The 21,490-nt window shown below is 49.7% G+C and overlaps 10 protein-coding genes across 10 annotated transcripts; 3 read left to right on the top strand and 7 right to left on the bottom strand.

Annotated features, from left to right (window-relative positions):
• Nucleotides 1-2,360: 2,360 nt before the first annotated feature.
• N7525_003339 (uncharacterized protein) lies at nt 2,361-2,876 on the bottom strand (the record flags this gene model as incomplete). Its single annotated transcript, XM_002559209.1, has 1 exon — nt 2,361-2,876. The coding sequence occupies one exon, from the start codon at nt 2,874-2,876 to the stop codon at nt 2,361-2,363; it is 516 nt and encodes a 171-aa protein (XP_002559255.1).
• Nucleotides 2,877-4,606: 1,730 nt separating this feature from the next.
• On the top strand, nt 4,607-5,331 carry N7525_003338 (FKBP-type peptidyl-prolyl cis-trans isomerase; the record flags this gene model as incomplete). The annotated part of the gene is made up of 6 exons (XM_002559211.1): nt 4,607-4,740; nt 4,813-4,883; nt 4,996-5,056; nt 5,110-5,130; nt 5,203-5,241; nt 5,292-5,331. The coding sequence occupies 6 exons, from the start codon at nt 4,607-4,609 to the stop codon at nt 5,329-5,331; spliced, it is 366 nt and encodes a 121-aa protein (XP_002559257.1).
• Nucleotides 5,332-5,756: 425 nt separating this feature from the next.
• On the bottom strand, nt 5,757-6,842 carry N7525_003337 (sugar phosphate isomerase/epimerase family protein; the record flags this gene model as incomplete). The annotated part of the gene is made up of 1 exon (XM_002559212.2): nt 5,757-6,842. One exon carries the CDS (start codon nt 6,840-6,842, stop codon nt 5,757-5,759), a length of 1,086 nt encoding a protein of 361 aa, XP_002559258.2.
• A 582-nt stretch (nt 6,843-7,424) lies between these two features.
• On the top strand, nt 7,425-8,537 carry N7525_003336 (Gfo/Idh/MocA family protein; the record flags this gene model as incomplete). Its single annotated transcript, XM_002559213.1, has 1 exon — nt 7,425-8,537. One exon carries the CDS (start codon nt 7,425-7,427, stop codon nt 8,535-8,537), a length of 1,113 nt encoding a protein of 370 aa, XP_002559259.1.
• Nucleotides 8,538-8,845: 308 nt separating this feature from the next.
• On the bottom strand, nt 8,846-10,697 carry N7525_003335 (sugar porter family MFS transporter; the record flags this gene model as incomplete). The annotated part of the gene is made up of 4 exons (XM_002559214.1): nt 8,846-9,229; nt 9,326-9,634; nt 9,693-10,097; nt 10,161-10,697. 4 exons carry the CDS (start codon nt 10,695-10,697, stop codon nt 8,846-8,848), a joined length of 1,635 nt encoding a protein of 544 aa, XP_002559260.1.
• Nucleotides 10,698-12,160: 1,463 nt separating this feature from the next.
• N7525_003334 (aminoglycoside phosphotransferase family protein) lies at nt 12,161-13,063 on the bottom strand (the record flags this gene model as incomplete). The annotated part of the gene is made up of 2 exons (XM_002559216.1): nt 12,161-12,619; nt 12,674-13,063. 2 exons carry the CDS (start codon nt 13,061-13,063, stop codon nt 12,161-12,163), a joined length of 849 nt encoding a protein of 282 aa, XP_002559262.1.
• A 510-nt stretch (nt 13,064-13,573) lies between these two features.
• On the top strand, nt 13,574-14,629 carry N7525_003333 (shikimate dehydrogenase family protein; the record flags this gene model as incomplete). Its single annotated transcript, XM_002559217.2, has 1 exon — nt 13,574-14,629. One exon carries the CDS (start codon nt 13,574-13,576, stop codon nt 14,627-14,629), a length of 1,056 nt encoding a protein of 351 aa, XP_002559263.1.
• A 207-nt stretch (nt 14,630-14,836) lies between these two features.
• Nucleotides 14,837-16,179, bottom strand: N7525_003332 (inositol monophosphatase family protein; the record flags this gene model as incomplete). The annotated part of the gene is made up of 6 exons (XM_002559218.1): nt 14,837-14,945; nt 15,000-15,131; nt 15,227-15,662; nt 15,744-15,832; nt 15,882-15,933; nt 15,993-16,179. The coding sequence occupies 6 exons, from the start codon at nt 16,177-16,179 to the stop codon at nt 14,837-14,839; spliced, it is 1,005 nt and encodes a 334-aa protein (XP_002559264.1).
• Nucleotides 16,180-17,074: 895 nt separating this feature from the next.
• On the bottom strand, nt 17,075-18,263 carry N7525_003331 (phosphotransferase family protein; the record flags this gene model as incomplete). The annotated part of the gene is made up of 2 exons (XM_002559219.1): nt 17,075-17,519; nt 17,623-18,263. 2 exons carry the CDS (start codon nt 18,261-18,263, stop codon nt 17,075-17,077), a joined length of 1,086 nt encoding a protein of 361 aa, XP_002559265.1.
• A 386-nt stretch (nt 18,264-18,649) lies between these two features.
• On the bottom strand, nt 18,650-21,402 carry N7525_003330 (putative quinate pathway repressor protein QutR; the record flags this gene model as incomplete). Its single annotated transcript, XM_002559220.1, has 2 exons — nt 18,650-18,904; nt 18,958-21,402. 2 exons carry the CDS (start codon nt 21,400-21,402, stop codon nt 18,650-18,652), a joined length of 2,700 nt encoding a protein of 899 aa, XP_002559266.1.
• Between the last annotated feature and the right edge of the window lie 88 nt (nt 21,403-21,490).

Raw genomic sequence — 21,490 nt, 5'->3', positions numbered from 1 at the left:
TGTCGAGAACTGCCGATATATGTATCAGGACTTGTCTCAGGATGTGTCAGGTCCCTCTATTTTTTTTTATTTTTTATATTGCGGTACACTGTCCAGTCGCTGCCAAAAGGATATTTCGATCTGGACCCGTAAAACAACGGCCCCGGAAATGAATTACACCATAGACAATCTTACAAATATCGGTGTGTATTCCATAGGGGCCAATGAAATGCTGGGTCCACTTACGATTATATCAATCTATCTGGTACTGTAGATCTGGCATCACTACTCTGTGTATTGAGGTATAATAGTCACTTATAAATACAATTCACACGCCTAGCATACAAATTCTACAATACCATCAAGCATATGCTCATAGAATGGATATTGACATCCAATATTGGCGCACAAACCCATCTACAATATATGTATTCACGTACTTGACCACGTACTAGATCTGGCGGATCGGCGCCAAGAGTGGGGTTTATACGCGGCAGCTCATAACATCTTCTCTCCTTATGTCGTAGGCTTTTTCGACCTTGCATATCCAGGCCTTACTTGACGCACAAGATCCATGGCTGGGCGAAAACCAATATCAACGCATTAAAAATTCCGAGCAGGATATATCACGTGAAAGTATGGCCCTTTGGGAACCAAAAGAGTCCGTTAATCCACCATTTACTGATGGGTCCACAATGTGGAATCCGTCATACAACATAAAAGTGCGACGAGGCTCCCCCGCCTGTCGACATTGCACGAGCACGGGTAGAGTATGTGATGGCTATGTGCAGGTGCCCGATAAGAGGACCCATGCCTGGCGCGAAGCCGAGAAGCCCCATTCAGGCGATCAGACTGCAATGTCCGGCGATATAAAGCCCCACATACCCCTTATACGAATGCTATGGTTCGCCTGGTCGATCCAAGTCAGGTTCATCTCCACTGGACCGAGCGCTGGCACTTGGATTATTTCCGAAAAAGTACGGTACTCCAATGCCCGAAAATCCATTCTGGGGTCTGTTGGTATATCAGATGTGTAAAGTACATTATGCAGTCCTTCATACGCAATAATAATCCTATCTATTTCCGTTTGTTGTGCGTGGGTGGTGGTAGTCCCAACGATTTGTCCTGCCCCGACGATCTAAATATCGAGTCCTATCTGTTTCCGTTTGTCGTGCGTGATGGTTGGTAGTCCCAACGATTTGTCTTGCCCCGACGATCTGAATATCGAGTTTTGTCTATTTCCGTTTGTCGTGCGGCTCTTGATGGGTTCAGGGCAATATCGATTTGGAGAGGATCGGAACAAATCGAGGATCAAGAAAGTTTGTTAGATATTAGCCATTCTTGCAAGGCGACAACTTGCCTTCAGGGTAATCTTGATTGGGAGCAGCCCAATAACAGGCCGTCCAGTCGCATTCACAAAGAAACAGTGCTTGTCACCTGCGTTATTCTGACGATATTAGCTCTCTTCCACCAAGATGTCTTTGCTGCCTGCTGCCATTTTCTATCTAGGTAAAGCCTGTTCGATGAAGGGATGACTGTCGACTATTGAAAGAGTCCCAATTGTAGAATTCTGCAACAGCCTTTGCTCAGGTTCACCTACATTTTTCAACATGTGAGGACACGTGAGGAGGCACCCGGGGAATGGTTTAGTATAGGTCCTGCAGGTTCACCTATCGGCCAGGGCTGAATTGCTGTCCTAAGCAAACTTCGGCTTCGGCGAAGTCAACACAGGTGGGTTCTGCAAAAAGCAGGTATGCGACAACGACACTACGATATTTGGACCTTCTCGAGTTATGGAGTTTAATTATCAACATTAAGCTGGCTGTCGCTAGCAGTTACGAGCCCCTCGAGGTGTTGCTGTTAGTTATTCCCATCCCAATCCACCTGGCCACCGAGGTAGCCCTCAACCTCCCCCGCAGTTGTTTTTCCCGTTTCCACTTGCGACCAAACGTAGCCAAAATTGGCTCCCCTCTGTAGCAAAAGCAAGGCTATTTCTCTGTTGGCCCGGTCTGGCCGGGTGCCTATAAGATGCTTCGATCTCCCTCTCTCTCTACACCCGCTCATCTCAGCAGCGCCATTGTTACACGCTGCTTACGACCTTGCCGGACACGAAAAGTCGCAGAATAAACTTACAAACCCGGTGGTTGATAATCATTTCGTTGACGTGATACATCTCACAATTCGTGCAAATAATTAGACTGGTAGCTGCCTGTGCAAAGTTATATATCTATATAAAGAGCAAGTTCTCACATTCCACGAAGATAAGTGACCAGTCAAACATTTTATGACGAGAGAGATGAACGGGAATGAAAATTCCCTGGGCCAACTGAGAGACGTTTTTTCCCCTCCGAAGTCAGGCGATCTTAGATAAATCTGCTCAACTATAAGCCCTCCTCATCACCAAGATAAGTGGCTGTGAATCCTTGCGTGTTGGCAGGGCAATCAACATCGCCCAAGTCCCAGGAGGTACCACAGTACCCATCTATGCCGAGCGCAATACCGATGAAGTGGGTGCTATACTGGCCATCTGCAAGGGCGATGTTGCTTCCATCCTTGTTTCGGATAGAGCATTTGTCGGGATTTGTCGACTTGCTCCAGCAATTGAAATGGTACTCGGTTCCCTCGGGGAGACATCCACCGGTCAGGGAGAAGGTGTGGCCGTAGCCACCTCCGCAGGACGTATAGCCGCCAGGGTAGGAGTCACTCCAAACAGTCTCACCGGCTTCATTGACGAGAGAGAAACCGTCGGTGTGGCCGCTACTACCCGATCCTCCGGGAGGTCCGATGGCTGACCAGCTTCCAGTGGCCCAGACGGCATTCAGCTTCAAGGCGTAAGAAGTAGAGGCAAAAAAGGCAGTGCCCAGGATGAAAGTCTTGGAAATAGGGAGAGTGACCATCTTGTTGACAGTTTGGGCTTTGGAGGATGAGCTAAGTGAAAAGATGAGGAATGGTGATTGAGAGTGAGGATGAAGAATTTAGCTCCCTTTATATAATTCATCTTCAACGGCCCCCAAGAGTTGCAACGAGTATATGTTGAACGATCGACATCGAAGGATAAGGATGCGGTTGGTCCGATTTTTGAAAGGCACCAGTGAACTGCGAGGATGTATATGGTGGCACCATTCCAATGGTCATTCCACCTTGATATTCGACATCATACGCTGATCCCAGCTTATGATCCACTCCTGAATCTCACGCTAATGCAGGGTACTTTTCCCGCCAAGGAACCTCAAAACGGCCATCTGGCCGAGAAAAACAAATGAAGTGACTGACTATACGATTCGATATGGTTTCTAGCTATGTAATTTGTCTGGCTTTCATTCATATTCCCTAGTTTATACACCATCTTCTAATGTTACAGGCAATTTCCCTAGGTCGATCCGTTTGTTCCAACATATAATAAGATGTAAAGTCGATTTTATCGAAGTCAATATCGTATCTGACGATCCCAAGGTTCGAATTTGTTGCAGATATAGATATAGACTAGACCGGAAGAATGGATATGGTATATGGTAAAGCGATACCTTACACTTTTAGCACCGAAATATTTACAAGTGGCCTTCGTTTCTCTGTCTTGTTGGCCATATTCCGAAGATTATACCCGACAAGCCTACTATGTCACATTATTTCAACCTTCTCTTTCCAGGTTGTTCTGACCAAATCCCCGTCTATGATATTGACATATTGAATGAATACTTATCCAAACAAAAGGATACAAAAGAGCTAGCTATGACTTGCGGCATCAAGAGACACGCCACGCTCTGGTTATAGCTAGTTGTGGCAGAGCCATCCTAAGTGTAGATGCGTTGATTCCGGTTCACCAAGCGCAAGTTGCCGAAAGCCTGGAAGAGCCACTCAGAATTGAGCAGAATGAGCAGGCTTACAGAGAATTGTTCCACAAAAATCCCATTACTCTCCGCCACATTGCGAAACAATCTTGGCTACTCCCATAGCTCCGTCGGATCGGATGAAAAGGCGAAGGACTGGTTCGAGACATCAGAGAAGTGGTGGCATTTGGCAGTCAAGAATGGCGATGAATCCGGTGATCATCCAACTCGTCACATAGTGACTCACGCACGATGCCTGATATACCTCAACGAGTACACCAAAGCAGAAAATATCCTTCATTTCTGCATTGCTCGGCTAAAGACCGAGTACCCACTAGATTGGGCAATGCTAGCCCAGTGAGCTTTTCGTCTGTCCCGAGCAGTAAATACATTGCTCTAACGTCGAATTCCTTAAATAGCGCTTTTCTTTGCTTTAGCAAAGTTCCGGATCCATCGAGGGCAGTGTTCAGTCGCGTCCTGTCTAGAAATGAAAGGTCACAATGCGTGGACGATGGGCGAGTCTTGTATGCAGACATCCGGTCTTCGCAGCATGACTTCACAAGATTAAAATTGCATGAGAATGCTGAGCGTATTTGGTCACTTTCTAACCTCTCCTGGGATGTGAGATGTTCACTCTGAAGATTGAAGGCATGGCATGTAGATTGTATCGAAGATCATTCGCTCCCGCTTTCCCCCCACTTTGAGAAAATTACGAATCAGCGTTGCCCCTCGAACCTCACTTCTTCTTTCAACTCTTACTTTTTTCACTCTAACGTTGACTACCAACACCAGAATTCAATATGGGTGTCGAGAGAAAGATCATTACTCGTGGTAACGGCTCTGACTCGCCTGCTTCCGGCGACAAGGTCTCTATCCACTACACAGGATGGATCTACGATGCTAAGAAGGCCAACAAGGGCTTCCAGGGCAAGCAGTAAGCTGACTGTCATACGCAGAGCTATGTGACTTATGATATGGGTAATTGAATACTAATTATTCAAAACAGGTTCGATAGCTCCAGGACCCCTGGCCGTGGCCCTTTGAACGTTCAGATTGGTGTTGGACAGGTCATCAAGGGTATCTCTCTCATTCTCGTCGTTTTATTTTGTCTTCAATCAAATCGTTATATATGCATTGATGGAATCTCTTGCCTTGTTACATTGCATGCTAAAACTATCTATCTGATTAGGTTGGGACGAGGGCGTTCTGCAGATGACCCTGGGAGAGAAGGCAACCCTGACCATTTCCCCGTGAGTGAAGTCCGTCGAGAGGAAGTTGTATAAATACTAACATTACATGCTAGCGACTACGGCTACGGTGACAAGTAAGTGAACACACTCGGCATACAGCCGCTTACCACACACGCTGCGTGTTCTAACGTTCTTCTTCTATATAGGGCGGCTGGCAAGATCCCCGCAGGCTCTACTTTGATCTTGTAAGTCTACACAATCGAATAGCACTACTTTGAAACTAACTATTCTGCAGTGAGGTGGAGCTTCTTAAGATCAACAACAAGAGTGCCTAGATAAACAAGGCCACAAGCATGACATTATCGGCCGTATTTGCTACTATATGTTGCATACTTTGCCACTTCCCTACCGCACAAGCTAATCCTTGTTTGTATTCCGATCCATCGTAGACCTCAATGTTCCATGATTGGTAAAGCATACATGTTACCTAGGTACTAAAGCCCAGTGAGCCCTGGGAATGGCCTGGCAATAACTGAGTATACCCGCGTTATGTCGAAAAGAATATCGTCAAAAGTCATTAAAAGATGTATGTACAGATGCCATATTGTTCGGGCCTCGATCATGTAACCTTAGTTGCTGCTCGATTCGTCAGGCTAGTAATGCCTTCTTGTTTACCTCCGTCCTCTCTCTTCAGGTATTCACTCTGCTTCTTGTTCTCGTTCGCCAGCACATATGATATACAGAATGAAAATGCAGAATCTTAGAGGCGGTGTTGAACAGGCGACCCGGGGGCCGGGATTGGCACCGAGGTGTTTTCAGAAGGCTCATTCCAACGCAAGATACGAGCCATCTTCTTATATGAGTCCATACCACGGCGAGCGTGGTCTGCGGGAACAAATGGATCGGTCTCTCCGAGAGTCCGGCTAAAGAGTTCAAGGGAAACCCAGCCACGGAAGCCGATATCTTCGAAGAAGACGCGCGCGACGTCTATAATGGGCAGATAACCACCGCGCGACTCCTCGAGAGGGAACAGGCGGGCGTTACGTGACCAATTCATGCGTACAGGCTGTCCAGCAACGTGGAAAGGGTGCTTTTCATCCAACGGGGCAGAAAGACGCTCACCGTCCACAAGCTGAACATAGAAGATTTTGGCTGGATCGATGTTGGCAGTACGCAGGCGCTGCAATGAGGCCGCCAAATCCGCAGCCGCATTAGGTGTACGACCTGAAGGTGCAGCAGGGTCTGCATATACACGACCGGCGATATTGAATGAGTCAAGACAGAGACCGAAGTTGCGACGGTCGACATCGCGAACTACCTCCCACGAGGCTTCCCAAGTATCAATATGATCGCCCCAACATAGAGCCTCGTAGACAAACCGGAACCCAGCACCGGCACCTAAGTCGGCTAGCCGCTGGAGATCACGAACAATGACAGTGCGGTCGCCAGTGGTGCGAGCAGCACCAGTCGTTGGGTCTGGACCTAGGAAGTTTGACGGAACCTGTATCATATCTGTGCCTAGCGCCCGCGCTAGGGTAAACCATTTAGGGAGCTTCTCATTGATGAGCCGGTCTGACTCAGCGCGGTCGATGAGGCCCTCGTACATGGAAAATGGCTGCAGACAGATAATAGTCAGGCCTAGGCGCTTGCACATCTGTCGTGTTGACTGTGCGGCTTGGAGATGATCACCGCCAAATACACGCTGCGCATAGCAGTCTAGGTCGTCGAAGAAGAGTTCGATACCCTGGAAGCCGTGGTCTGCGGCTTGCATCAGCTTGCCAGGTAGGTCATGTACCCATGGCCGACCTAGGGACATTGAAGCAATGCCGGGGCGGTTGAAAGCCATTTTGGAATGATGGTAAAATGAAAGTTTGATTTCGCGCCAGAGTTTCTTTTCCCTTTAGAGTTTCCAAGCGGAGAGATAAGGGGCGAGGATGTCTTCCAAGGTGGGCAACCAACGATATTAGGGGTTTTCTACGTTATAAGATGAAAGATACCATAACGACTGCGACAAAACATTATCCCCTACAGTTTGGTGATGAACGTTTTCCCTGGCCTGCTACCTACCTAGTTATGAGGGATTCGCATGATGATGACGAGGCAAGTCACATGGGCGGGTAAACACTCCCCCTTTTGCGTTTTCCCGCCAGTTCCACTTCCTCTCCACCACTCCACTGTTCCACATCGGGGAATTTTGCTTCCTCTCAGAATGGTTTCCTGGCCATTGAAACAAACCGCCCGCAGGTACCCGGTGAGATATTTTCCGGGTCCGAACATGACCGGAGAACCGGCGCCGAATCGTCAATGCTACTCAGAATCCGGGGAAATATCACATTTTCTGCTACTAAAAGAAACACGAAAGCCACCGGATTGAATTTCATACCCATTCTATTAATTCAGAAATTCGCTTTTGACCTCAACCATCGTCATGCCCATCAAATTTGCCATTGTCGGTGCCGGCCTTATTGGCCCTCGCCACGCGCAATCCGTTATCTCGAGCCCCTCAACAGAGCTTACTGCCCTGGTTGATCCCATGCCAACCGGCGAAGCAACTGCATCCAGCCTCAAAACCAATTACTACCCTTCTGTGGCCTCACTAGTTGCATCGCCCCACCGTCCCGACGCAGCAATCGTCTGCACACCAAACCACACTCATGTCCCAGTCGCAAAGGAGCTCCTGGCAGGCGGAGTCCACGTCCTCCTCGAAAAGCCTGTGAGCGATACACTGGAAACAGGCCGCTCCCTACTGGAATTCGCCCAAGCTCCAGAGCGCGCCCATCTCAAGCTCCTAGTCGGCCACCACCGCCGCTTTAACCCCTACGTACGAGCCACGAAAGCTGTGCTCGATGCTGGATCTCTCGGCCGCCCCATTGCCGTCAACGGTCTGTGGACCCTGTTTAAGCCAGATTCATATTTCGCCCCACCCGCAGACTGGCGCGCATCGAACGAGCGCGGAGGCGGTGTCATTCCTATTAACCTCGTTCACGACATCGACCTGATGCACCACTTCTTCGGGCCTATCGTGCGTGTGACAGCAGAGCGCACGCTGCCACAGCGCCCAAGCCCACCGCACAATGCCGACGAAGGTGCCGCCCTGACACTGCGCTTTGCATCGGGTGTTGTCGGTACGTTTCTAGTCTGCGATGCGACGCCCTCGCCGCATAACTTCGAGACTGGCACGGGCGAGAACCCGCTCATCCCGCGGTCGACGACTGGTGGTGACTCGGACTTCTATCGCATCTTTGGCTCGGATGCTTCGCTTAGTGTGCCGGATCTGACCCGCTGGAGTTATGATGCTAGCCCCGAGAAGAGCTGGAATTCACCATTGACGGTTGAGCGGATTCCGCTTCCAGATGAGGAGGCGCCTTTTGATCTCCAGCTTGCGCATTTTGTTGATGTTATCAATGGCCACGCTGTTCCTAGCTGTACTGGCGAAGAAGGTTTACGTGCTTTGATTGTTTGTGAGGCTGTTCAGAAGGCTATGCAGTCAGGTCAGCCTGTGGATATCGATGTTAACTTGTTGGCGAAGTCGAATAACTAGCTACATACTGATATGGTTTTACTGGATATAGTGATTTGTGATGCACGAGCATCTATTTGATCTTACGATGTGTCGAGAATGGCCACCAGAAGGGCGAATTGAAACACATGGGGGTATATTCATTGGATCATTTGCTTCTTTACACTCGTTCAGCGAAGTGTATATAAACTAGGCATTTACACAAAGATCACAAGATGTCCAATCCGAATCATCCCAACAATGAGCTGAGGCTTTGCCGGCAATCAACGTTGCAACAACTTGCACAACGCCACAAACGATATCAACACGGAAAAGATCGACCGCATGGTTCAAGCATACTTTGGCTCAACCGCATTATCCTCAACTTGCTCAGGGCGGACTTTGCCCACGTCAATGCCGGCGGCCTCGACGTCGTTGCGGAACCTTTCTTCATTCTCGCGCAGCTGAGCGAGCATTTGCCCATGGGCACGCCACACGGGCTTGATGTCGAAGAGCTGGTCCATGCTCTCCAGGGGAACACCCTTGGTTTCAGGGATGAGGAAGTACACAAAGATAATGGACAGAATCATCAATGATGCGAAGAAGAAGTATACAGCGTACCCCATTGATGAGAACATCTGCGGAGTGAAGCGCGAGATGAGGAAGTTCCAGAACCAATTGGAAGCGGCGGCGCATGCCTGTGCCAGGGAACGCATGTTGGGATCGAACATTTCCTGCAGGCCCTGTTAGCGCTGTTTCAAGGCTCGCTTATCGACTAGGTATTGGAGCAATGTTCCAATGCCCAGGGGATTTTAATGTGGGATGCTTACCGAGTTTAGGACCCATGGGGTACCGTTCCAGGTTGGGGTATAGAAGACGGTCCACAGGTAGAAGAAGAACATCGCTGCGATACCACCGCCGCTCAAGCTGTCACTCGTGTTATTTTCGGGTTGGGCGATCTTGATGTACGCGCCGACAATCCACAAACACACGGAACCACCTGCTGCGCCAATCAACAACAGGTTACGGCGACCGACGTGATCAATCAGCCACAGCAGCCAAATGAAAGTCACGACAGTCTTCACTACGCCGAAGATTCCAGTTGTGAACAGACTAGTGTTGGTACCCCTGACACCGATCTGGAAGCATCATTAGCATTGGTCATCAGCGCTCGCATCGCAATGAGTTACGACTTACCGATTTGAAGACAGTGGGACTGTAATAGTTGATAGCATTGATTCCAGATCCATTCTGCCAGAAGAACAGTGCACCTCCAAGGAACAGACGCCACATAACCTTCTTGTTGGTCCCGGCGGCCTTGAAGGGCTTCCAGAAGCCAATACCAATGCTACGGCGTTGTTCATCCAGGGCCTGGTCAATGGCACCGATCTCCTCGATCATATAGATATCGTCCTCGGGCAGCTGGCGGATCCAGCAAAGATTCTTGATAGCATGCTCACGGCGACCGCGTCCGAACAGCCAACGAGGCGATTCCCGGATGAAGTAGCCACCAATGAGCAACATACCAGAAGGAATCAGCTGAACAGCAAAAGGAATAAGCCATTGCTTGTGGCTCGGTGCCATGGTCTCGTCAACACCGAACTATTGATATTGCATTAGCATCCAACAAGGCAAGTCGGACAAAAAGCGATAAGGATAACTCACGTTGATCCAGAATCCAACAAGACCACCAATCTGCCAGCCCAGCTCATACACACCAACCAATCTACCCCGAATAGCCGGAGGAGCCAATTCGGAGATGTAAATTGGGGTGATGTTAGAGCCTGCTCCGACACCAAGACCGGCGAGGACTCGGCCACCATAAAGGAGGCCTAGTCCTCGGTCGCTATTAGCACCAAGCATGATACCAGCACCGAGAGTGAAAACCAAGCCAGCAGACAACAGGCCAATCCTACGACCCCAGAAGTGACCGATGGGATACGCGAAGAAGGCACCAAAGAAGGCACCGGCCTGGTAGCACGAGACAATGTTTGCGCTGATCAGATCCTGCGTAGCACTGGACATCTCGTTGAATCCGAACTCGCTCTTGAAGGAGGCAAGAGAGAGGGTAGTGCCGATGAAAGCACTGTCGTAGCCAATCATGCAGGATGTGCATGAGGCCACCGCGGCCAAAAGATAGATTCTCCAGTTGTAGACCGCGCGAGGCGTCGGCCGGTCCTCGACTAGCTTCAGGATAGACATTGTGGCGGTTTGATATAGAAGAATTGAAGAAGAATTGCAAGAGCCTCCGTTACCAGATGACCTTGATCCACAATGCTAGATGCAGAGAGGCAGTCAGATGTACGCCCTAGGAAGGACGATCACCACGTGTGAAGGTATATATGAGATGCGGCTGAAAGGGAGAAAATTGAAGAGGAAACGAAGAAAGTCCACACCACGATTTCCAGAACAGAAGGAGGGTGGACAAGATCTAAATAGGATTGAGCCCCGGACTGTCGATTTGCCCCAAGAAAAAGAGAGAGAACCCGGGGATTAGAAAAGGGGAAGAAATCGTGGGGATGCGGAGTCGGAGAAAGGTATAGCACTCGTCAAAATCTCGTCCAAAAAGAAAGAAAGCCAAGGCGCGGCAAAACGAATATTCTAAGTTCCTCTGTGCGCGTGAGGACAATAACCTTTTGTCGCCTCTTGGCACCGGAGTGGCTTGCCCCCAAGAAATTGACTTCAAGAGGGATATGCAAACTCTGCTGGACCAAGTCTTTTGCAGACTGAGATTATTCGCTTAAGACGTTGAATTGTGGGGATCCGATGCCGCTTGAAAAGATGTGGGGACTTTCCCCGGCGGGTTTCCAGTATCCCGCGACAACGTGCATTGTCAGATCTCTCTGGGGTACCCCGGAATGCAGTGCACGATCCAGTGGTGTGAAATGGCAAATGGTATCTGTTCTGATTGGATAAATTGAAATGGATCCATGAACGGGGAAGGGAGAAAACGGCCAATGATCGATTGCTGGACATGGGTGGCGGGGAAAAGCCTTATCCCGGGAGGTTATGGAGATGCGCACTGCGAAGTATCCGTTGAGGACTGTCTGTTGGGCCATTTACGCGTTCTCCAGTCACCCTTTATGTTATCCGTGGTCTTTCTATTGGTTCTCGTAGAGTTTTCTCCATTCCCAAAGCAAGTTCCCCATGGGGTACGGGTGGTTGTAGGGGGAAAGCATTCAGCCCGGTAGACGTTCTGAAGTGGCGCAGACCTTGACAGTGAGGTATCGAATTTGCGACCACGAGAAAATAAAGTAGAGGCTGGGGTTTTTCCGAGACCGGTGGGTTCACTCAGGCCGCTCGTTTGGAATTACGCAGTATGGTTTTCCCCGGGTTTAGGGAGTTGTTTTCGATCCACCTGTGGACTATTTGACGTTGTATAGAGAAACCAATCGCCGGGTCGATATAACCAAATGGCTCCTACACCTTCACTGGGTCCTTTTAGGCCAATCCCCAATAATTGACTAATTTCGTGCACATTACGATCGATTCCGAGAATCACCTCGGATAAGAGGCACTGCATAACTATCTCTCCCTGCTTCCACGGAGAAAACTAGACAATGGGATGTCTAAGTAGACCATCAGATACACAGATGCTTTCCTTCAATGAACAATTCCATCCCCTCGCTTTCTTTGATATTGTCGATGCCCGAAGTCTACATCGACTATCCCTCAAGAATTGAGGCATCTTGCTCATAGAGATCTTTCCAAATCGAACTATCGTGCGGTCTAGCTGTACGATGAACTTCTCTAGCCGTGTTCCAGCCAAAGAAGCCAGCGGTTTCCCAGTCAACGAGCCCCACGATTTTGTCATCGTCGACTATGATGTTGGACTCGGTAAAGTCGTTGTGCATGAAGCCCAAGTCCGGGTCGGTGTTGGTGCTCGAGAAGATAATACCACCTTCTAGGGGGTGGATACGGCTATTAGTGAAGATGTTGGGGTCAGGCACGACGTGGGAACGAGCCTGGCCCACATCGGTAGGCTTTATGGAGTGCAGTTGCCGAAGTATCTCTCGTGCTTGCTGTTTGAATGACTCCTTTTGGCTTTGTGATAGATACGGCCATGCAACGGTCAGCGCAACACCTGGAAGCCGTTCCTGGACTGATACCTGACGATCGTTGATCTAATACAGTGTAAATGATCTTGGGAGACTAAGTAGCGACTTGAGAATAGGTACCTTGCCGTTGAAGTAAATTTCGGGCACCTTGATGTCATTTAGGACGTTCTTCGCAATTGAAATAGCTTGTACTTCATTGGCATCGGCATACGAATAACCCAGCTCCATCTCTGCGCTCTCTTGCGTATGGAGATGATTCGACTTGACAATGATACTGCCAACGGCGAACACATCACGACCACCCGCATCACCTGGGTAGATCCTCACAGGTTCATTGCAAAGATCAAGTACTGAAGCCCAGTATTGTAATGAGTCCGTGGACTGAGAGTTGGCATGTTGTGCATCAATGCAGAAGTCGTCCGGTTTTGGAGAATACCGCCCGTAAAGGGGCAAGTCCGCGTATAGGTCAGAAGGGGGAATGTGGTCTGGATCAGTTATATATGGATTCATAGTTGAATACTAAGTCGATAACAATGAATAAAACTGAAGATATCAATAGATTCGTTTCTTCCGTTGAAGATTTGAAGCTGACTGAAAACAATGATCTCCAGCGATGGCCCCTTAATGGCCTAGCGGTCAACATGTAAACGGCCGTTTGTAACCCCTTGCTTCATTTTACAACTTCAGCCTACAGTACTCCAGCAATTGTGAGCTAGTATTCGGAATTTAGCCCAAGATAACTACTTTGCCTCGGGTGGATTAGGGAATTAATTGTCAATTGGGAGAGAATCCAGCTTAATAGATGCCTCGGTTCAAATATTTCCCCGAAGTGAAATAAAAAAGCGGCGGCAGCTACGGTGGAAAACAGAAAAGCCCCACCCGGCAGAGTAAATATCCATTGGGACATCGTGAGGCTAAGAGGCTAAGTATTTTCTGGAATTCGAATCTCATCTTATAACATTGTAGGCCGCCCCTCTCTAAAATCTGCATATCTAAGCAGATCAATACACATAATTCATCATGTCTCTCACAGAAATCAACCAAGCGCCGCCAGAAGAGCCCATCTCCATTCCCTCCAACCGCGATGGTGTCGCCTATTTATACGGCCACCCTCTTCTGAACTCTCTTTCCCCACCTCTCCATCAGACAGTCTACAATGTGCTCGGCCTCAATTGGACCCAAATCCCCCTATCGAGCGTGTGTGGCTCATCAGAGACATACCCGCCCCCATACACACGGTCGCCACCAATTGAGAAATACCTAGCATCGATCAAGTCCAATCCCAAATTCGTCGGCTCCTCGGTGACGATGCCTCACAAGGTCGCAATCATGCCATACCTGGACGACCTCACCGAGCACGCCCGCCAAGCCGGTGCCTGCAACACCATCTTTCTTCGCGACGATCCAACAACCGGTCAGCGCCAGTATGTCGGTACCAACACCGACTGCGACGGCATCCGGGAAGCCCTTATCCAGAACGCACCTGACCCATCCCGTTTCCGCGGCCGACCCGCGCTCATTATCGGCGGTGGTGGCACCGCCCGCACCGCCATCTACGTTATGCGCCGCTGGCTCGGCTCCAGTCGTATCTACGTCGTCAACCGCGACGCCGCCGAGGTCGCCGCCATTCTCGAGGAGGACCGTCGTCGCAACCCCGACCCCAATGCCCAGGCTCCTCTTATCCCCGTCACCGACCCTGCCGATGCGGCCCGTCTCGAGGCCCCCGCGGCTATTGTCTCTGGTATTCCCAACTACCCTCCGAAGTCTCCCGAGGAGCTCCGCGCTCGCGCTGTCATCCAGGCTTTCTTGGGTTCTGCTGCCGATGCGGACAAGCAGCAGGGTGTTATCTTGGAGATGTGCTACCACCCCACGCCATGGACTGAGATCGCTCACTTGGCTTCTGCTGGCGGGTGGAAGGTCATCCTTGGATGTGAGGCTCTGATTTGGCAGGGTCTCGAGCAGGCCCGTCTTTGGACTGGACAGGATGTCGTTGGTACTCCTGGCCTTGTGGAACAAGTTAAAGACCTTGTTGCGAAGACTATCGCGGAACGGGAATCCGCGAAGTCCAGCCTGTGATTTCGTTTTTACGGTCATGTTTCGACCTTTTTCGTCATTGTATAGAGCGCAAGATAGCTGCTAGTTGCATTGTCTATAAATATATGTGGATGGCGTATTTGTTTTGACATACATCTCTCTGGATCTACCATAGGTCAATATGTAAATCTGTAAATATCATCAGACGTCTATACAGAACAGAACAAGGTCGAACCTCTCCGAGATTATTCAGGCACCAGGCCGTGAGTATTCCAGGTTACGGACTCGGCGCCAGACTTCGCGTACTGTCCGCTCTTGGGTTTCACGGCCGGTCTCGGTGGCGGATGGGCCAGCGGGCCTGAAATGTCACTGATTAGCAGGACGAAAGCCAAAAGAAACAGCCCAGACTCACCTAATAGCCAAATACAATCTGCTGCCGAGTCGGACATCCTCGATGGGCGCCGTATCCACATCCTCTGGCGGGTTAGCAGTAGTCATAAGTCCACCAGCTTCCAAAAGAATAGCGGCACCGGCAGCGATATCCCTATAATAGTCAGCACCAGCATACCAGACATCCGACACTCCAAGGATATAAAAGGACCGAAAGAAGAAGAAAGAAAAAAGACAAGCAAAACTCACCACTCCCAACAACCTCCCTCCCACCAAATATCAAAAGATCCCATCGCAACATATGCGAGATCAAGCGTCGCACTACCCAAACTGCGCACACCATGCACCATACCACCTCTCCCATTCCGACTACCCACCTCCGCAGCCATATTAACAAAACTCTCAATCTTGCGATGCATATTTCCATCCGGGATATCGCGACGGTCTTTACCCCACTCGCAAGAAAAGATACACTGTGAAGGTGCATTGGCCGGCATTGGCGGGGTTGGGTTGTGGATGAGCGGAAGGCGGCGAGTCTCGTTCAGCCAGGCCCCGCGCCCGCTGCAAGAGGACCAGAGCTGATCTGTGAAGGGGGCATAGATGACACCGATTATTGGCTTATGTTGCACGATGAAGCCGATTGAGACACAGAACATAGGGAAAATATGTGTGTAGTTTACGGTTCCTGGGGGGTTATTAGTTGAGCTGTTTTGCGATGTCTTCCAACCACGAGCAGTTGACCAAGGGCCATGAGGTCTTCATTTACCGTCTAATGGGTCGATACACCATGTTGGTTGTTCATCAATGAGGTAGTCGCGTGACTGCCCTTTGGCATATGCCTCTTCGCCGAGGAATCTAGCGGTTTGTTAGCTTTGCCAAGTGGAGTATGAGAAAGAGGACTAACTTGTGAGACGGATATCTGGCCTCCAGAGCACTTCGGATGAATACTTCGACGTCTGCCAGGTAAAACTGTTAGCGATAATGTCTGATAACTGCCTTATCAGCTGCGCCGTACCTTCGTCGGTCTGCGTCACAATGTCTACTGAGTTTTCCTTCTCTTCGAAGGAGTTGGAGTGGCCATTTGCGTCTGAGATACGCTGGTCGACTCGCTCCATGAGCAGCTTGCCTGCCTTTCGGCCTAGATCTACTGCAAAAGCGTATATCTCGTCCAGTTCATTTTGGGTGAAGGGTCCGATGGCCATGGTGGAATGGGGTAACAGGGATGTGTGGATACAAGATACAAGAGATGTATCAAAGTCTGCTAATATAAGAAAAGATTCCAAGAATGAAGGAAAAGTCTGGCTTCTTGAGTCATCCGGTGAAAATTGGATATTCAAAATAACCGTCACTAGCCGACCTCGGATGTTGCTTATCGAGAGATTTCCCCACTTTATGGAGAATTTATAGGCCTTCAATACGGAGTATAAAAGCTGGTTGACTCGCTTCTAATATGTATGTTTATATGAAGCAATACAAAGAATCATCACGATATTCCAACCCGGAGCTTTTTGGATTGCCCGTCTCTCGCGCATATTGCTCATACAAGGCACATCAACGCAACTCTGTTTGTTCTTCGCATCTTCTCCATGCTTAAGTGATAAATATCTGCTGTCTTTATTCGTTGATACTTTAGACTGCATGGGCATAGCTAATAGCTGGATCAATTGTTCGTGTGTTTTGATAGCTATATCGTACATAATTCCAGCCAACTATGACATGCATGAAATGTGCTTTATATGCTTGTCTATACCGTCTACTAATATACGAAGTGATGTCGCCCATCACGTGTTGGAGCAGGCTTACACTAGGTTAAGGGGATGTTGCTTGGCTACATGCGGATTATTAACCGAATACCATGCCTCCTATGATAAACGCCGTAGTATGTGCAGCGCGGTTGTCATTATTCAATTGACCGATCCCGAACTCGGTCATCAAATCTCTGGAGAAGGCTACCGTGGAACGTAGATCTACTGTTCAGATCAGCTTTGTACACACCAACCCAGAAATACGAAGGGGTTGGAGATGGTATAGTATTTGGTATTCTAAAACTTCCGCAGGCGTGAGATCACTTGCCAACGGTGCATTTGGGCTAGAAATTCATGAAGTGATATCCATCGAAAATATTTCTCCCTTTCGTAGTTCGTTCTCTAGCCACGTTCTGACTCTCTGTGCACCGCTTTTCTCACCTAGGTCGGGATATAGATGAAGGACCGTATCAAGTTCAGATCTTGCAGATTTCAGATGCCTCTCAGTCCAATGACAGTTAGCCTCGACAAATCTTTCATGTATCCCCTGAAAGTGGAAGGCGGATTGGAAAAACAGTCGTTCCCCCGACCCTCTGAGTAATGCTGACACCGTATGAGGTAGTCCCCGCAAACGCTCTAGCCTCTCGATGGCAGCCTCAAGGTAAGCACGATCCTCGCCGAATGTCTCTCCCACCCGGACACCGTCGTTGTTCCATCCGGGGGTATCAGCTATGAACCACGGGTGGTGTATAGCAGCCGGTAGCGGAGCCACATACATCCAATCCCAATCGATGACCCTGTATAGTTTATACCGTTAAAAGACGGTCATGTCGAGTCCCCTTGCTAACTAGAAAAAGAGAAAGGAACGAGCAATGGAGAGGGATAGCTGATTTTGCATACCCAGTCAATCGGAAGGTATCACTCTTCATGATATTATGTGCATGCAAGTCCCCATGGGCAAACGCAATACCAGGATACTGGTCAAACTGAATAGCAAATCCCGGAATCATGGACCGCATGATGAGATAGTTAACAGCATCACCCCATTTCGCAGTTCCATTCAAGGTTCGGCGGAGAGCTCGATCTAGGCTCTCTGTGAGCCAGTGCAAGTATAGGGTTGGTTGCGCTACAGTAAGGTCAGGAGGGGCCCGTGCAGTCCATACTTGGAGCAGAAAATCGGCCATGCCATCCAAGAGTGTTTCGCGCTGAACCTGAGGAACTTGAAAATTCCAGATAGTTAGTGGCGTGCCATTGACCCATTCTGAATATAGGACCGGGTGTTTTGAGCTGCACAGTAGGGTCGGAGCTCTGATTGCTGTACAGTGTTGTTTCAGACACTGGAAGGTTTTCACTGCGCGTAGTTCATTTTCCCAGTTATTGGGATCGTGACCGACTCGAGCAGCGCACTCGACAGAGTCCTCAAACACAATTTTGAATACGGTGTGGGAGCCGCCTTGGCGGGGAGATTCGTCAACAAATGAACAGGGTACTCCTAGGCGGAGATAGCTGGCTTCCGAGAGAATATCTGGCAAGGCCACCATATCGAGACTCTTGGATGGTCCGAATTCGAGGTGAGGTGGAGAAAGAAGAAAATGGAACCTGCAAGTATCACAGGGCCAAGGCTGTCAGGTTGTGACTCAAATGGCCAATTGATCGAGACACTGGTCTCCCTTACTACGAGGCAACATGCGTGGGCTGATCTTATTATTTTATTTTGGATTATGTTTGAGAAGCGAGACCACTTTTCCGGTCAACAAATATAATGGGGATCATAAACTTCGTTCGTCATGACGTCTCAAAGACATCGGTATCTGCGGTATACAGCTGGGCATTCCGTTGATTTGATACATCCATGGAAGAAACGTATTTTCAACACCTGGCGAAGAGGTGCGGCACTTGATCATCATTTATGGGAGTAGCGAGATATTCAAGTCGGTTGTCCGTCCATTTGCTGTAACCTGTCCTGTATCGTTTCATGATCATTATTTCCTTCATCGCCTTTGTACTCTTGAAGTACAATGCTCCGCATAACGCGCCGGGGAGCACGGCGGCCAGTGAACAGTTCGAACTGGGCGAAACCTTGCTCTGGCAGAACATCAAGGCCATCCAACGCTACCCAACCACGATGGGATAGCGCCCGTGTTTGTTTCATGAGAGGGGTATTGAGGGGCTTGTATGCCAGCTAAGAGATTGGTTAGGAATAAAAGGCCATATTCGAGACTACTATAAACTTACATCAACAACAACGCCACCTGTCGGGCTCTCTAGCCATTGTGTTGGCATTTGGAAGTTGGGGGCTGGCTCGCCGCCAATGCTATGAGCCGGAATCCCCGAGACAACAATTGTCGGCTGTTTGAAGTCTGCAGGCCAGGGGTCTGATAATGAAGCAATAATGTGAACTGTAGGGCGGCCAGACCCGCTGGCCTCTTTTGAACGGAGATCTTGCCGGTTGTAGTGATGTGCTAGTCTCTCAGCATTGGCGAGCGTACGATTGTAGACAAAGATATTTTGCACGCCAAGATGGATCATGGAGTAGATTGCTGCGCGAGCCATTCCACCGGATCCGACGACAAGACCTGTCGATGATGAGCGGACCGCATTTGCCGGGGAGAGACCGCGGCGAATGCAATTGCAGATTCCGATCCAGTCGGTGTTATCACCATGTAGGCCCTTGATAGGGCCGGCACGGCTCTTTTGAAGGAAGACTGAAGATTCTTGAAGACGGGTGTCGTCCAGGTCATCGATGTTGCGGATTGGGATGAGAGTATTGATGGCGCCAATGGCTCGCGCATGCGCAGACATTGAGTGGAGGAGAGGAATACACTCTGTTTTGTACGGGAGACTGACACTTGATCCACCGAAGTATTGATTTTCCACGAGGTCATTAAGCCCTCGTAGAGTAGGTGATTGGTGAATGGAGTACTTGTGCGGCAAACCGCAGACTTTGAAAGCAGTGTTGTGCATCGCGGGCGACAGACTATATGTTGTGTTGGCGCCAAAGACGAAGAATTGCATCGGGTCCAAGGCGAATGAGCTATAAAGCGCCTTTTGCGCTTCACAGGCTGTGATCCATGATCGTAGATGCGTTGGAAGTTCCGTTACTAGGGAGGCATGTGTGACTGGGGAGAGGATAGGGTTGAAGCAGCGAGACATACGGCCAAGCGGGCCGGTGTTGTAGGCGATCAGAGAGAGACCAGCGACTGGCAGGCTTTGGACGCGATGGCGGAATCTTTGCACCGCGAGGTTGTCTTCAGGAGTCTCGGCTGGTTGGCACAGCCGGACTATATCGCATCCAAGGCTTTTGGCCCGCTCATACACTTTCATATACTCATCGCCATCCCAACCCCCCGGTAGGGGATGGAAGGCTTCAAAATGGCCAATGATCCTGGTCCTCCCACTTGCAGAGATGATCTGGGAAATAATACTGTCATCACGGGTGAGGTCTACTGTGAGGAAACCGGCGGAGAGCCGCAGGCCATGTCGGACGAGGTTTAAGTAGGTTTCATCGGTACTTCTCATGGGAACTTGGCTAGGAGACAGAGACCCCGTGGATGTGGGATAGCTTTCCACATGATATATCAATGGCACAATAATGTTGCGACGAATGGTTGCTACCGCCTGACTGATACTGTCTGCAAGACTTGAGCTGAGGCCTGACTGACCAGAAGGATCTGTCACGTCGACTGCCAGTTCGAAGGCATCGGCAGTGAATTCCAGTTGCTCAATATCAATACCCTTCTCACACACCTTAGAGAACGGTACAGACACTGCAGACGTGTACATACGAGATTCCACAGGTAACAGCGACAGCGGGAACGATGCATGTTGGCTGTTAAGTTCCGCAATGTCACCGGTGATAAAGGCAATGAAGCGGAGAAAGTCACGCTGGACTCGTTTCAACGTTAAAAACGGAACGGGAGTATGTGACCTAGGTTCTGTTCGGTGCGTCGGTGATGCATCATCGCTATCACTTCTGGCCTCTGATAGATTGAAGAACTCGAGGTTCGAGCATCCTCGATATATCGGGCCTGACAACTCTAGGAAATGTCGCACCTTTTGCGTATCCCACGCTTTAAGATATGACTGGATACTCTCTGGATCTCGAATAACGTGAATAACCGGATGTGTCTGGGCAAACTCCTTAAGAACCCTCTGGCCGTTACGTTCCATCGATCCGGCCCCACAGGCAATCACACATCCCTCTTGGTTATCTGCCAACATTGACTCAAAGACACGGGCCTCTTGTTGCCGGTATACAAATCCATCATTTTCTTTCTTGAACTCAGCGCGGGAACATCCCACGCTCTGCTGAAAGTAGCGGTCTGCATCGATCAATCGTCGTCCGGATGTCGCCGCGAGGATGACCGCCAAACTTGACTTTCCCGTGCCACGGATTCCGATCAATACAATGGATGCGTCCGGGCTGAAGATGCGCGGGGTTTGGAGATGACCATGTTCAAACAGCACCGGGGATCCGCGGTTCGAGTGTGCTTCTCTCAGCGACGGTGGACGCGAATCTCCGGATGTTTCTCTGTGTTCACCCAATTGACGAGAAGGAGGCCTTGATGAAAGGTGAACAGTGGGACAGGGCGCGATACCCGAGGTGTACTTTCGAGGCCCATCGTCTATAGTTTCAACCTCGTGGAGCTTTCGTTTCGGTGGGCGTACCAACATAGACATGGCGCAACGAGGGTCCCACGTGCGGGAATGAGATCAGGAGCAGGGTAGTCGAGGACCCATTACCACAGATGGAAAGGTGGGATGGAGG

The sequence above is a fragment of the Penicillium rubens genome (genome assembly GCF_028828025.1).
Source record: "Penicillium rubens strain IBT 27055 chromosome Unknown utg000002l_segment0_segment0, whole genome shotgun sequence".
NCBI classification, from domain to species: domain Eukaryota; kingdom Fungi; phylum Ascomycota; class Eurotiomycetes; order Eurotiales; family Aspergillaceae; genus Penicillium; species Penicillium rubens.
This window is presented reverse-complemented; position numbering and strand designations above follow the sequence as displayed.